This window comes from Sorex fumeus, unplaced genomic scaffold (assembly GCF_029834395.1).
Source record: "Sorex fumeus unplaced genomic scaffold, SorFum_2.1 ptg000169l, whole genome shotgun sequence".
Taxonomy (NCBI): domain Eukaryota; kingdom Metazoa; phylum Chordata; class Mammalia; order Eulipotyphla; family Soricidae; genus Sorex; species Sorex fumeus.
The window spans coordinates 6,248,748-6,263,023 of NW_026606226.1; the positions used below are offsets into that span (position 1 = coordinate 6,248,748).

At 42.2% G+C, this 14,276-nt stretch overlaps 1 protein-coding gene across 1 annotated transcript; it reads right to left on the minus strand.

The window, feature by feature from the left end:
• Nucleotides 1-1,294: 1,294 nt before the first annotated feature.
• Nucleotides 1,295-12,665, minus strand: PTS (6-pyruvoyltetrahydropterin synthase). Its single transcript, XM_056107511.1, has 6 exons — nucleotides 12,515-12,665; nucleotides 9,666-9,745; nucleotides 8,097-8,119; nucleotides 7,666-7,722; nucleotides 1,850-1,920; nucleotides 1,295-1,664 (listed from the first exon to the last, which is right to left on the minus strand). Exons 1-6 carry the CDS (start codon nucleotides 12,595-12,597, stop codon nucleotides 1,541-1,543), a joined length of 438 nt encoding a protein of 145 aa, XP_055963486.1. The 5' UTR covers nucleotides 12,598-12,665; the 3' UTR covers nucleotides 1,295-1,540.
• Between the last annotated feature and the right edge of the window lie 1,611 nt (nucleotides 12,666-14,276).

The following is a 14,276-nucleotide window of genomic DNA, read 5'->3' on the forward strand; positions in this document are numbered from 1 at the left end:
TTAAAAAATAATGTAGTTACCAACTCTCTAAGATAAAAGTGCACCCCTTCCTTTGAAAGTATAGCAATTACTGTGCAATTTATTTTAATATACTGCACAATTTATTTTAATATTTTGAAGTAATAACATCTGAGCATCTACTGTATCCTAATTACTACGTAGAGAAAAAAACCCCTATTATTTTAAGAAATTTAAGAAATTTAGAGTGGAAATGAGAATACAAGAGAGAGCAATTATTTGTACAAAGACATTTCTTGTGCATTTAGTCACGAGGAAATGCCAAGATGAATGCCAAGAATAGTTGGCTTAGGCAGGTAAATTTAATGATCAGAACAAAATGGCACCACTAGGAAATATACATGAGACAGTTCAGAGTAATAGAGCCTTCCATGTTGACAGTTTTAACAGGGTTTAACATCTATGGTTATTCTTCAGTCTTCTGAGTCAAAATTGTTCAGGTAGCTCTAAGATCTTAAAACACAGGCAAACATACATGAGTTCACTGATATTCCATGACTGTTCAATATATTGTTCCTCAAGAGTAATTCTCATGGCTCAACTGCAACTTGAAAAATTGCAATCAACAATGCTTATTCAAGAAACATCTTTTTTGGGGGGTGGTGGGTGTTTGAAGCCACACCCAGTGATGCTCAGGGGTTACTACTGGCAGTTTTTAGGGTACCATACAGGGTGCTGGGGATCAAACCCAGGTAGGCTGTGTACAAGTCAAGCACCTTAACTTGCTCTACTATCTCTCCAGTCCCTAATGTCCCTTCTATTTGTCTTTGTATATCAGTTTATAATGCATTACCTCAGATTATTTGGTTGTCTAATTTTCAGTAATTTTCATAAGTTTGTACCTTTAGCATTCCTGAGAATTAAGGGAGCTCAATAATTAAACGATAAATGTGTATTTTTCCAGATTTTGTAGCCACGTATATTTTATTTTTCATAAGATTCACCTACTGTAAAGACTTAGAGACATTTTTGCCATTTTTGTTTTGCTTTGCTTTTGCTTTTTGGGTCAAACCCGGCAATGCACAGGGGTTACTCCTGGCTCTGCACTCAGAAATTACTCCTGGTGGTGCTGGGGGACCATATGGGATGCTGGGAATCGAACCTGAGTCAGCCACGTGCAAGGCAAATGCCCTCCCTGCTGTGCTACTGCTGCAGCCCCCCATTTTTGCTATTTATATCACTCCAAGGGGGAAAAAAATGAAGACTGAAAATAGTAATGAGAAAACCAACAAAAAAACAGACTTCTTTTACTTCCAAATAATTCCATACCAAATCATTTCGATGAAAATAAAGTGATTTTAATCAATAGACAAAAGGTTCTCTAAATGTTACTCAGGATACATTGCAAATGTGGTTTTAAAAAGACTCGTCTTACATTGATTTCAATAAATTGGGCTCTCCAGAACTCAGTGTGGAGGTGCAGCAATTAAGGAATTACTTCTTAGTAGTTCAAGGGAATAAAGATCTCTTTTAAATTTTGAAAAGAAATTAAGTCTTTTTTATGATTATCAACTCCAAGGAGCTATTCTCCTTTATAGACTACAATATTATTGTCAGTTTCATAGACTTTTACTTTATAAAGAACTCCCACAGGAAGAAATTTCTGGAGGCTTTCCCAGATATATACAGCTACATTTTCTGTCGTGCTGCAGAAGGAAAGAAGATAAAAAGGCAAATAAGAAACAAAATTTCATGTATAATAGTTACAGATACAGAAATTCAAATTAGAAAAGATCTCAAACTGAAACTTTAGAAACCATATGAGTAATCAGATAAAATGTTCAAATCAATCTTCCTTCTTACTATCTATATAAGCAAAATAACACCTCACCTTACAATATTTGCAAAGTATGGCACATCCAGATCCAGATTCTTATGATCCAGGGGCTTCATAATTGCCTCCTATAAAAAAAAATCACGAAACAAAACAGCAATTCCAGTGTCAATTCATATTCTAAAGTGCTCTACCTTTATCTCTAAGCATGATTTTACCATCTCCTTTTTCTTTAGCAACTAACCCAGCATTTGGTGTTTTACATTTTTGTCTAACAAAGCAATCTCAAAGTTTAAAGTTTTAAATATAAGGCCCCAATCTCTACAATAATTGGTTATCCACATCACTGAATGCAAAGCATGAAGAACTCACACTGGAGCTTTCTTACAATAAGCCGCAGACTTCAGTTTAAAGCTTAATTCTGCCTCCGAAGTTACTAGAAATCTTTCTTCCTAACAATTTTGCCTTCAGCAAATGCCACAGTATCATTAGGACAAAGATTCAGTGAGTACTACATTTTAGAAAGCAGATAAAACTAAAATTGTGAAGCAGTTATAAATTTCCATTGGGGGGGCGGAATTTGCGCATAAATATATAAAAATTGTTTCTTCTTTTTTGTGGGGAGAAGGGCTCCCCAGCCTTGCTAAGGAGCATGGGAACCATTCCCAGTAACACATAGCCCAGCTGAGAGGTTCTGGTACTCTGGCCCCACAGTGACACTAGGGCCACACCTGAAGGTGTTGGGTGGGGGACATTTGATGACAGAGAGTGAATGCAGGGTTGTGGACAAGCAGAGCATGTACTCCAGCCCTCTGAGCTACCTCTCAAGCCATTATGACTTCCTCATGCTTTTCACATTAATTTAATGCATTTCCTTGTCATTGATAAAACTGTACTTTCCTTATTTTATTTTTATCTCTTAAGCATTTGTGAAGAGATCTAATTTTTCATAGAGTATGGTTCGAGCTGGCAAAACAGTGCAGAGAAGCGATCAAGGATGACCTCAAAGACAGAAGAGCAGCAGTGCTGGTAGATGCGGCAGAAGCCAGGAAAAGCATCCGTAATGCCCGCCTGTCCTTCACGAACTACAAGACCAGGATGACTGCCCTCCGAAATCCTGATGGATCTATCACATCTTCCAGAAGGGCAATGGAGAAGATTATTCATGACTTCTACTCAGATCTCTTTAATAGCCACGTCCACTTGCCCACATACCAAATTCCGCAGGATGGATATGTTGTTCCCAATGTTCTCCCTTCCGAAATCCAACACGCCATCTCATCAGTAAAGAAACAAAGAGCACCTGGCCCAGACAAGGTCAGACATGAACACCTAAAGAACTTACCATCAGTACTCATCAATACACTGGCTCGGCTCTTCACACGCTACCTGTCTTAAAGCAAGTTTCCATCCCAATGGAAAACCAGCAGGACTGTACTACTATACAAGAAGGGAGGCATCCTCACACCTCAGAGACTGGCCCACATTCAAAAGAACAAAAGCAACCGATGCTGGCGTGGATGTGGCGAGAAAGGGACACTCCTTCACTGTTGGTGGGAATGTCCACTGGTTCAGCCCTTCTGGAAAACAGTATGGACGATTCTCAAAAAATTAGAAATTGAGCTCCCATTTGACCCAGCAATACCACTCCTGGGAATATATCCCAGAGAGGCAAAAATGTATAGTCGAAGTGACATCTGCACTTGTTTGTTCATTGCAGCACTCTTTACAATAGCCAGAAACTGGAAGAAACCTGAATGCCCAAGAACAGATGACTGGTTAAAGAAACTTTGGTACATCTACACAATGGAGTACTATGTAGCTCTTAGAAAAGATGAAGTCATGAAATTTACATACAAGTGGTACAATATGGAAAGTATCATGCTAAGCGAAATGAGTCAGAAAGAGAGGGATAGACATAGAAAGATTGCATTCATCTGGGGGATATAAAGTAACAAAGTATGAGATTAATACCCAAGAATAGCTGAGATCAGCACCAGGAGGATTACTCCATAACTTAGAGGCCAGCCGGGTATCCTAGAGGAAAGGGCAGTTCAGATAGAGAAGGGAGCACCAAATAAAGGATGTTTGAAGGATCCTCCCAGGAGGGGAGATGCATGTCGAAAGTAGACTATGGACTGAACATGTTTGCCACTCAATGCCTCTTTTGCAGACCACAACACCCAAAAGGAGAGAGAGAACACAGGGGATTGCCCTGCCACAGAGACAGGGGGGATGGGGGGATGGGGGTGGGAAATGGGCACTGGTGGAGGGATGGGTATCTGATCATTGTATAATTGAAACCAAAGCACAAAAAATTGTAAATCTACAACTTAAAAAAAAAAAATAAAATAAAGGGAAAAAAAAAAAAAAAAAAAAAGAAGGGAGGCATCCACGACATTGGCAACAACCACCCAATCTGCCTATTGTCTGTCATCTACAAGCTGTTCACTCGAGTCATCCTGAATAGGATTGGCAGAACACTAGATGAAGGACAACCATTCGACCAAGCCAGGTTCCGAAAAGGATTCAGCACCATCGACCATATCCACATGATAACCAAGCTCATTGAGGTTTCTCAGGAGTTCAAGATGCCGCTCTGTCTAACGTTCATTGATTTAAAGAAGGCCTTTGATTCTGTTGAGATGGAAGCGGTAATTGAAGCCCTAGCCAATCAGGGCGTACAAACTCAATACATCAGGATCCTCCGTAAGTTCTATTATGGATTCACTACCAAGATCTCATCATTCTACAAAGAAGTAATCATCCATGTCAAGAGAGGGGTTCGGCAGGGTGATACCATTTCACCAAAACTCTTCAGTACCACCCTCAAGAACATCACGCGACAGCTGGAATGGGAAGGAATGGAGTGAAGATAGATGGACGGCAACTACCCCACCTCTGCTTTGCTGATGACATCGTTCTAATAACACCAAACATCAGCCAAGCAGCACAAATGTTAACCGACTTCGACCTTGAGTGTGGAAAGGTCGGATTCAGATTACAACTGAATCTCAAAAAGACAATGTTCATGAGAAACAGTCTTGTTCCTGATGTTCGATTCACTCTCAACAGAACGACCATCTCCATATACAACAGTTATACATACCTAGGTCAAGAAGTCAACATGACGAATGACCTGGACTTGAGTTACGCAGGAGGAAGAGAGTGGCTTGGAATGCTTTCAAGAGCATTTAAGAAATAACTAAGAGGACAAAGAACCTCCAGCTCCGAGCACATCTCTTTGATTCCACTGTTCTTCCTGCATTAACATATGCCTCAGAGACCTGGACCCTACGAAAACAGGATGAGAACGCTATTCGGGTCTCTCCAAGAGGAATCGAAAGAGCTATCCTTGGAGTATCACGCTTCACTCAAATGAGACATAGAATCTGGAGTTCCAATCTCTATCAACGCTCAAGAATCAGGGACACTGTCTCATTTGCCAAGGCATCAAAAATCAGATGGGCTGGACACGTAATGAGGTTTAGAGATGACCGCTGGACTAGAGCCATTACTGACTGGATTCCACAGGACGTCAAAAGATCATGTGGACGCCCACCTACGAGATGGTCAGACTTCTTCGTCAAAACCCTGAATGATCGGTTTGAGGCTCTTCCTGTTCCTAGAACGAGCAGATGCCATTGGGCTATGCTAGCGCGCAATAGGGATAAATGGAGACATTACTGGCGCTCGCTCAAGCAAATCGATGAGTAACAGGGTATCAAGTGATCAAGTGATGGTCCAAGAAGAGCATACTCACAACAACAACCACAAAAATACAGCAAAACCCTTAAGAAAACTGGAATCTAGAAATGTCCTAAAATAAATTTCCTTTAAAACAGATCACATGGGAACCAGAGAGAGAGCACAGCATGCAGGGTGCTAGCCTTGCACACAGCCGACTGGGGTTCAATCCCTGGAACCCCATATGGTCCTCCAAGCCCACAAGAGGGATCCTTGAGCACAGAGCTAGGAAGAAGCCCTGATCACTGCTAGGTATGGCAAAAAAAAAAAAAGAACTAATTAAAAGTTAAATATAAAATGAAATAGATCATATGTGGGCTTGTTTCACATGAAATTTTAAAAAAAAGATATAAAAACAAATATATATATTTTTTTTAAAAAAAAAACCTTGTTTTATATTCAATCTACTTTAGGTCCTAACATTTCCAGTGAGGATTCTTTGATGAAAATCCTTCTGCCCTGCCACATTTATCTTAACGAGCCATCTTTATTGATACGAGTGTGTGGCATCCTTCTGGTAGAGCATGTTCGGGAAAGATGCAGAGAATGCCTGCTTCAGACATCTCAGAATTTTTTCAAATAATTTTGGATTTTACATCTGTGCGTGTGTGTGTGTATGTGTGTGTGTGTACAAAAACTAATCACAAAAAATGTCTCTGAGCTTTTCCTTTATACTTTGAAACACAATATTACTTGCTCACTTATTCATTCTCTATTTGCTCTGCCAACATTTACGGGGCACTTCTTCCTAGAAAAAAAGTAAGATGTCTATGTTTTACTCATCTCTATATTCCTGGTCCTTAGCTCAAAGACTGACCCAGGGGAAAACAACTTCTTGGATATATATAGATAAGCAACTGAAGACGTGATTATCATCAATAACAGCATTTTCATAAAACAAATTCAGATTTTAGATTAAAAAAATGGAGTGAAGCTAAAATAAAGAACTAAATGTAAAATAATGGCATAACAAAAACTAAACTGGGTGGAAGGAATCTACTAACTACTACTACTAACTACTGTTGTAAAGGACTAATGAGATAACCTTGGCACTCAGGTTTAACTGTTCCTATCTCTCAATCCATGGAATAAAAAAGTTGGTATAATCACGTACTAATTTTTTTTACATTGTAAGAATTATATAATGATACAATCAGTAAATTAAATACATTATTTTGTTATTCCTAGAATTAACTGCCCCTGTAAGTTTATAGTAAGGCTGAAGTGAGATAAGTCTTCTTACAAAGGTGAAGAAAGCCTTCAAGAAGAAAGCTGTCTTTTATCATTTGGGGGCAGGAGTGGGGGGGGGGTGGCAGGGAGCAGGGATCAAACTCAGGGTCTTATACATGCAAGGTAAGCTCTCTTCCACTGATATACCTCTCTAGGCCCTGAATCCTGTGTTTTAAAAGGAGAGTAGAAGGGCCAGAGAGATTTTGCTTTTAGGGTCACACCCCGAGATGCTCAGGGGTTACTCTTGGCTCTGCACTCAGGAGTTACTCCTGGTGGTGCTGGGGGGACCATGTGGAATGTTGGGGATCTGTCGGTCGCATGCAAGGCGAACGCCCTACCCACTGTACTATTGCTGCGGTCCCAAAAGCACATGCTCTAACCTGAGTTCCACCCCCAGCACAGCATGATCAAAGACTGCCAGAGAGGCCCATGTAATCTGCAGTGATCCCTGGCACCACAGGACCCAAGCAGCACCACTGAGATGTACCCTGGGCCTCTAATGTACTTCTTGGAAGTAACCGTCCCCATCCACCAAAACTTCCACCCACCCTGCCACCCCTCTCCCCCCCAAAAAGAAAGAGGAGAATGTGTTAAATAGAAGAAATCAGGATATGCCAGATCCAAGATGTAAATGCTACATTTATACATTTACTACTGTATAATGTAATCACTGTAATACAACTGTAACTAATTGTCCCTGTAGGGTTTTGTAAGTCATCCAAACCTTTAAAAAAAAAAACTGATAGTACCTACAACTATTCCCAAACTCCCACACTCAATTCCACTCAGGAGGTCACAGAACCTCAGGAGGCTTGGTTGTGGAAATAAAAATTGGGCCATCAATTATTACACATAGAGGATAGCACAGCACATAATAAGCACCCACATGCCATTACCTCCATATACTCTTTGAGAGAAGTCAAATTTATAACCATTCCTGTAACAGGATCAATCTAAAGAATGAAAAAAAAAGATGAAAATTACTATCATATGCTCTTTATACTTAGCCTCAGGCAAATTATTACAGGCTACACAGCGTGCATAAATCCTGCTAATATTTGTCTTCATCCCCGAGACCATCATGAGTCTCTGATGGAAGCACCAAGTGAACCAGGCATTCCTTTCAGCACGCCGCTCTCCCACCTGGCCACACACAGGAGATTAAAGATGACACTCTGGATGAGAAAAGGACTCGATTGGCAGCAGCTCACCAGACACAAATGCCAACAGTGAAGCAATACAGATTTGGATGGGATTTTTCAACACAGAATTTATCACATTGGCTAAAGCAATCGGCACAAACCACACAGATATTTTCTGGACGTACCTCTCCGTATACTGTTACCATAACTACAGAAAAGAAAACAAAAACACCAAAAAATAGCATGACTTTCAACAAATTAACATTCACATACAAGTTAGCAACACAGATCATTAAATATCTGCTCTACAAAGCTAAGCTGGTATTTCCCCCCCAATATCAGTTCTTTTAGACGAGCTCTTATTTATCCACCAAAGCAAGACTCAACCGGGACAGAGGAGGTTAGTAGGAAGAGCTTAGCCAAGACCAAAAAAAAAGGCATAAATTCTGATTATGATGCTGATGTACTGCATAGGAATCTGCACTGGGTAGCTCTGAGGTGCTGCTTTATTTCTGCTTGTAAAAGTAGAAAATATAAAGGAGGGATGCAACCAGACACAATTTGCTGTTTCTGAACACTACCTTTTTTTGTTTTGGTGGGGTTTCTTGGTTGGTTGGTTGGTTGGTTGGTTGGTTGGATGGTTGATTGGTTGGTTTTTAGGCATACCCAGTAGTGCTCAGGGCTCATTCCTGGCTCTATAATCAGAGATCACACCTGATAGGCGTGGAGGGCTATCTGAGGTGCCAAGGATTGAACTCAGGTCAGCCGCGTGCAATGCAAATGCCCTATTCACTGCATATCACCCCGACATCAAGAATAGAACTTTCCTGAGCATGCAAGACTGCTAAAAGGACTTAGAACTCTTCTCCTTTTACTTACATATGTAATCAGTAATGCCTTTGAAGTTATTAACTGCTTATATAAAACATTTGAAAAATCTTAACATAGTACTTTATAAATTAATAATCTTTTTCAGCTCTATATATCATTAGATATAACATGGTAAATGAATAAACTGAGTAAAGATATCATACATGAAGCAAGAGGCAGTAACTAAACTAGAAATCCTGATATTCTGATACTTTATCTGGTCTTTTTACTGAACCACACCAAATGCTACATTACTCTATGGCTTCTGTAGCTTTTTCTTGAGGCATCGGTTATAGCTCTTATCCTTGCATAATTACTAACTTGGAACACCACTAGTAAAATTTTAGATTCAACCTATTTTCCTGCCATAAAACATATTCCAAGTCAATATTTCCCTTATGTGAGCAATTATTCAAAGAATGTAATCTAATTTTAACATTGACACCAGTAATATCTAATCAAAAAGAAATATTGTATAAGAATAATGATTAGCTGTGTTAAGGGCAAGAAAAAATCATTTACTTCATTGTTTTGGACTACCTGTAACACAGCAACAAAGGCAATAGATCTTTTCATTTTAGATTTATATTAACTTCTTATCCAAGACTCAATGCATACACATCACTCCCCAAGTTTTCTTTTTTTGGGGGGGGGAGGTCACACCCAGCGATGCACAGAGGTTACTCCTGGCTCATGCACTCAGGAATTATTCCTGGCGGTGCTCGGGGAACCATATGGGATGCTGGGAATCGAACCTGGGTCGGCCGCGTGCAAGTCAAACGCCCTACCCTCTGTGCTCTCACTCCAGCCCTCCCTAAGTTTTCTTACTAAAACTATTCATTTTCGTCTTTATTGAAGAAGCTACATTTCAACTTTTCTCTCACCTTTATAATTGTGACCATGGCCATTTGGATTGTTGCATTTCCCAAACAGTTTCAAATTTTCTTCATTACTCAGATACTTGCTAACAGGGGGAGAAAAAAAGGCAGCATGTTATTACATTGAGCATCTTCTCCACTCCATACATTTGTTATTTGTTTTTTGTTTTTTTTGGTTTTCAGTTTGTTTTTGTGTTTTTTGCTTTTTGGGTCACACCCAGCGATGCTCAGAGGTTACTCCTGGCTCTGCACTCGAATTACTTCTGGTGGTGCTTGGGGGACCATATAGAACGCCAGGGATTGAACCCAGGTCGGCCATGTGCAAGGTGCTGTACTATCGCTCTGGTCCCCTTGTTATTTGTTCTGATCTTTGAAAAAGCACCAAAATTCTTTACTTTAGTTAACCAAGTGGCAATCTATAAATTAATGGGATGTTATTACTTAGTTTTATGCAGAAAGAGTACGCTGCTTAACTATACTCAACTGTACCACACAAATAAACATTGTAAACATTAAGTTCAACACTCCCAGTGCACAGCAAGATTGCAACCCAATTCTGCTCCAAGTCCACTCCCAGACTCAACATTTTCTGAATACCTACTACATTATTAGGCCCAGGCTGAGTGAAGCAAGGAAATAGAGTAACAACAAAGAAACAAATGTTTTCTGGGGCCTGAGAGATAGTCCAGTGGTTAGGGCACTTGCCTTGCAGAAGGCCAATCCAGGTTCAATCCCCAGCACCCCATATGGTCCCCAAGGATTAACCCCTGAGCTTCCCTGGGTATGGCAAAAAAAAAAAAAGTTTTCCTCAAGTAGCCTAAATTCTGATTCCTCCTGAAAAATTACAAGTCCTCATTAAGTCTCCCCTTTAACAGTTTTGCTTTATTCTTTTGTTATTGTTTTACGTCCTTGCACATCTCAGACAGATTCATGGGACTCTGGGGCAGAAACCACGCCTTGGACATGCTGTATTCAACAATTCTGCTTTACTAGGCCTCTACTACTGCCTATGAGATGTCACCAATCTACTAATGAATATTCAAATTGAAAACTTTAAATTATAATACTAAGCTGTTGCTCCAGAGATAGAACAATTTTCTGAATGGATTTTTATACTGACACCTGATTGGCTTTGCTTTTTCAATGAGTCAAAACCAACCTTCATTTATTTGAGCTTCCAATTATACAATCTCCTCCTGAGTATTTTGTTTTCCCCATTTTTTTCTTGCTCACACACTTCTTACATTTGGAATACTACACTTCAAGATTTTTCAAAAAATTATCTGCACATTTTCTCCACAAAACTGAGAAAATCGGGGCTAGAGCAATAGTTTACAGCTGATAGGGAGTTTGCCTTGCATGCAGCTGACCCGAGTTAGATATCTATTATCCCTTATGGTTCCCAGAGACCTAGAGGTGTGATCCCTGAGCACCACCAGGTGTGGGGAAAAGAATTTGAGATTATGTAAACTCCAGATAGACAGTTGAGGCGGGAATATATTGATTACAGTCTTCCTGTTAACTAGCATTAACACTTGACAAGCACTCAACCAGTCCAACAGTGGAAGGATGGATGGATCTTGTTGGGTGGAAAGTATTATTCTCATTTTACAGTCGAGGAGGGAGATGATCAGTGGAAATACGGTGAATGAGTAGCAGAATTTTAAATATCAATGTTTCTGAGTGTTGGAACATGGTATGACTGAAACCTAGTCATGAACAACTGTGTAACTGTGTATCTCAAGGAGATTCAATTTTTGAAAAACAAATGAGTGTTTCAAGTTAACTAAGCAATCTAAGTGCGGGATTCAAATCCCAACTGTGTTACTTCCTCTCAGAGCTGCTTTGGTAGAGGGGGTGTCTGGGTTAATGCTACCTACAGTGCAGTAGGGAGAAATCTTGCCTTTGGGATAGCTGTACTAGTTTTGAGAAAGGGACACGACCGGTGTAAGTATACTGAACAAATAACCTAAGTCACAGGTTAGAAAGCTTTAGTGTAAGAACTGTCTCTTACACAGAAGCCACCACGCCTCTGTAATCACACCTATTCTGTGTATGAACAAAACCAAGATTATCTTTTTGTCAGAAACGCTAACGTTTATTTTACAAATGTTAAGCATCTCAAAGGGCAAGAACAACTAAGAGGGAAATTCAATGGACTCATCGGGAGCCAAAACAACCCAAGAGAGGGCACCAATGGGCGGCTCCCAGCTTCATCGTAAGCTCACTGAGCCACTTTACAACGGGAAGAAGCCACACCCACGCGCTGAGTTTACACCAGGTCAACTACTCCAGGCCCCAAGACCAAGGTCGGAATCTGGGCGGTACCGCCCCCAGGAACCCAGAAAAACCCGCCGCTCATCAGTTCTGCCACCCCCACACCTGCTCGGAGCGGCATCCCCGAGGAACTCTTTTCCGCTGTCTTTGATGGGCGCTGCGCGGGTCCAGCGAGCTGGTCACAGCGCCAATCCCGGGAGCCTCACAGGACCCTGCGGGTGGGGCTACACCTGGGGACCCCAGGGCCCAAAGCTATACAGATTCCAGGGCCGGCAGCAGAGCTGGGGACACCAGAGGATTGGCAGGGCCGGACACTCCGGTGGCGGGCATGGCGTGGGGACGCTCGCGTTGAAGAGGTGGGAGCCTGGACCCCTAAAACGTACAGTCCTGGCAACCCGCGTTCTTTCAGTAGGGGGTGGGAGTGGGGAGTAAGTGGCTTCAGGCCACGGAGCCCCCGGGGGGCGCCTCTTGGGCCACTCCCGGGCCTCCTCTGGTCACTTCCTCCGTGGCCGTGCCCTAGCGCCCTCCCCCACTCCGCGGCCACTCCTCCCGCTCCTCTGCCGCGGGGCCACCCCCACCTGTGGAGCCGGTGAGTCGCGCTGAAGGAGACGAGGCGGGACACTCGTGCCCAGCGGCGACCACCCGTGCCGACCACGCTCATGCTCGCGCCTTGCAGACCCCCGGCCTCGCTCCCTCCAGGGCCCGCTTTAGGGCGTCTGGGCGGGGCCTCCTCGCGGCTGCGCAGTCCGCGTCTCGGCGGCCGCGCGCCCCCTATCGGCCCGGAGGCGCCACGGCCGGCCCACGCTCCCCCGCGAATGGTCAGATAAGGTGGTGGCATCTTAGTGGCCTTTGTTCTGTGGGCTGGGCTGGGCAGGACAGGGCCGCCACAGGCCGTTAGGGACAGTATGGGCACATTCTGGGGGTCCGGGAGCGACCTCTAGGAGCCTCCCCTCCACTTCTTTGGAAAGTTCTGAATTAGTCATAATCACAACCTCCAGTGCCATGCTGGACTGAAATGAACCTCATAGTCACATTTTTTTCTTTTTAAAAAACATTATCCTTTTTTCATCGTTTAAAATTTACTATTTGCGCTGAAGCGATAGCACAGCGGGTACGCCGCCGACATGGCTGATCAGAGTTGGAGCCCAGCTAGCTACCAGAGTATCTTGCCCGCTCAGCAAAACGTGGCAAGCTACCCTTGATGCACTCATACACCAAACAGAGTAACAAGAAGTCTCACAATGTTACTGGGACCGCTCGAGCAAATCGATGGACAATGGGAGGACTGTGACTGTTTCACGAATGTCCCGTTTCCCTCCTGCCCACCACCCCCTTTATGGTAGACACTCCTCCTCCTCCCTCTCCAGGCACTAGGACAAATGAAGTCATAAATTTGCTTATAAATGAATAAATATGGAGAGTATCATGCTAAATGAAATGAGTCAGAAGGAGAGAAGTAGCCATGGTATGACTGCATTCATTTGTGGAATATTTAAAAAAAAAAAAGTATGAGACTAATTCCAAGTCCAGGGAAAACAGGGGCCAGGAGGACAGGTCAATGGTTAAAAGCTTGCCACAAGTGTGTGGGGGGCGAAGGGCAGTTAGGAAAGAGAAAGGACAAGTATGACAAAAATAACAGTTGGAAATTATCACTTTGAACAGGAACTGAGTGTGATAAACATAACCTTTCAGCGTCTGTATCGCAAATCATAATGCCCCAAAGGAAAGAGAAAGAAAAAAGAGAGGAAAAGTCACGTTTGCATTTCTACTTCGAGCATAAAAGCTGCAAGTTTTGGAGGTCCTGTGTGGTTTTCAGAGAGGTACTGCTTGGAAAGTTGATTCATACTATGGGAAATTCTCCAGCCATCCTTTACACCCACATACATGCTTAGTCCCACTGATCATTCTGCTGTGTGAACACGTGCATCCAAGAACACACACATGAGCAATTTGTGTTTGAAGGTACAATGCAGGCACCTCTGGGAGAAGAAGCTTTTACTCCCTCATATCTAGCCATAGGGAGTTCAAACTACTTACAGTTCCCAGTACCATGTCACCCCATGCCTCCGTTATTTTCTAAAATATTATTATTGAAGTAACATGGCTTAAAACTGTGCTAATATTTATGCTTTAAGCATACACTGTAACTGCACCAAATCCCCAATTCTATCACTGTCCCTAGGTTCCTGCCAGCCCACTGAACTGCCATTATAATCTCTAAAGTCTAAAGGTATTCACTGTATATTTCCTTGCTCTGTTTATTCATCCTTATCCTGATTTCTTTTACTTATCACAACACCCTCTAGTTCTATCCATTTTATAGCAAAATGCAAGACTGTA

Excerpts from the sequence above, each read along its gene's own strand:
- PTS (XM_056107511.1), bottom strand. The coding sequence starts at position 12,597 with ATGAGCGTGGTCGGCACGGGTGGTCGCCGCTGGGCACGAGTGTCCCGC. Across the intron at positions 9,746-12,514 it reads GCGACTCACCGGCTCCACAG|CAAGTATCTGAGTAATGAAG; the intron begins GTGGGGGTGGCC and ends TCCCCCTGTTAG. Across the intron at positions 8,120-9,665 it reads CCATGGTCACAATTATAAAG|TTATGGTAACAGTATACGGA; the intron begins GTGAGAGAAAAG and ends TCTTTTCTGTAG.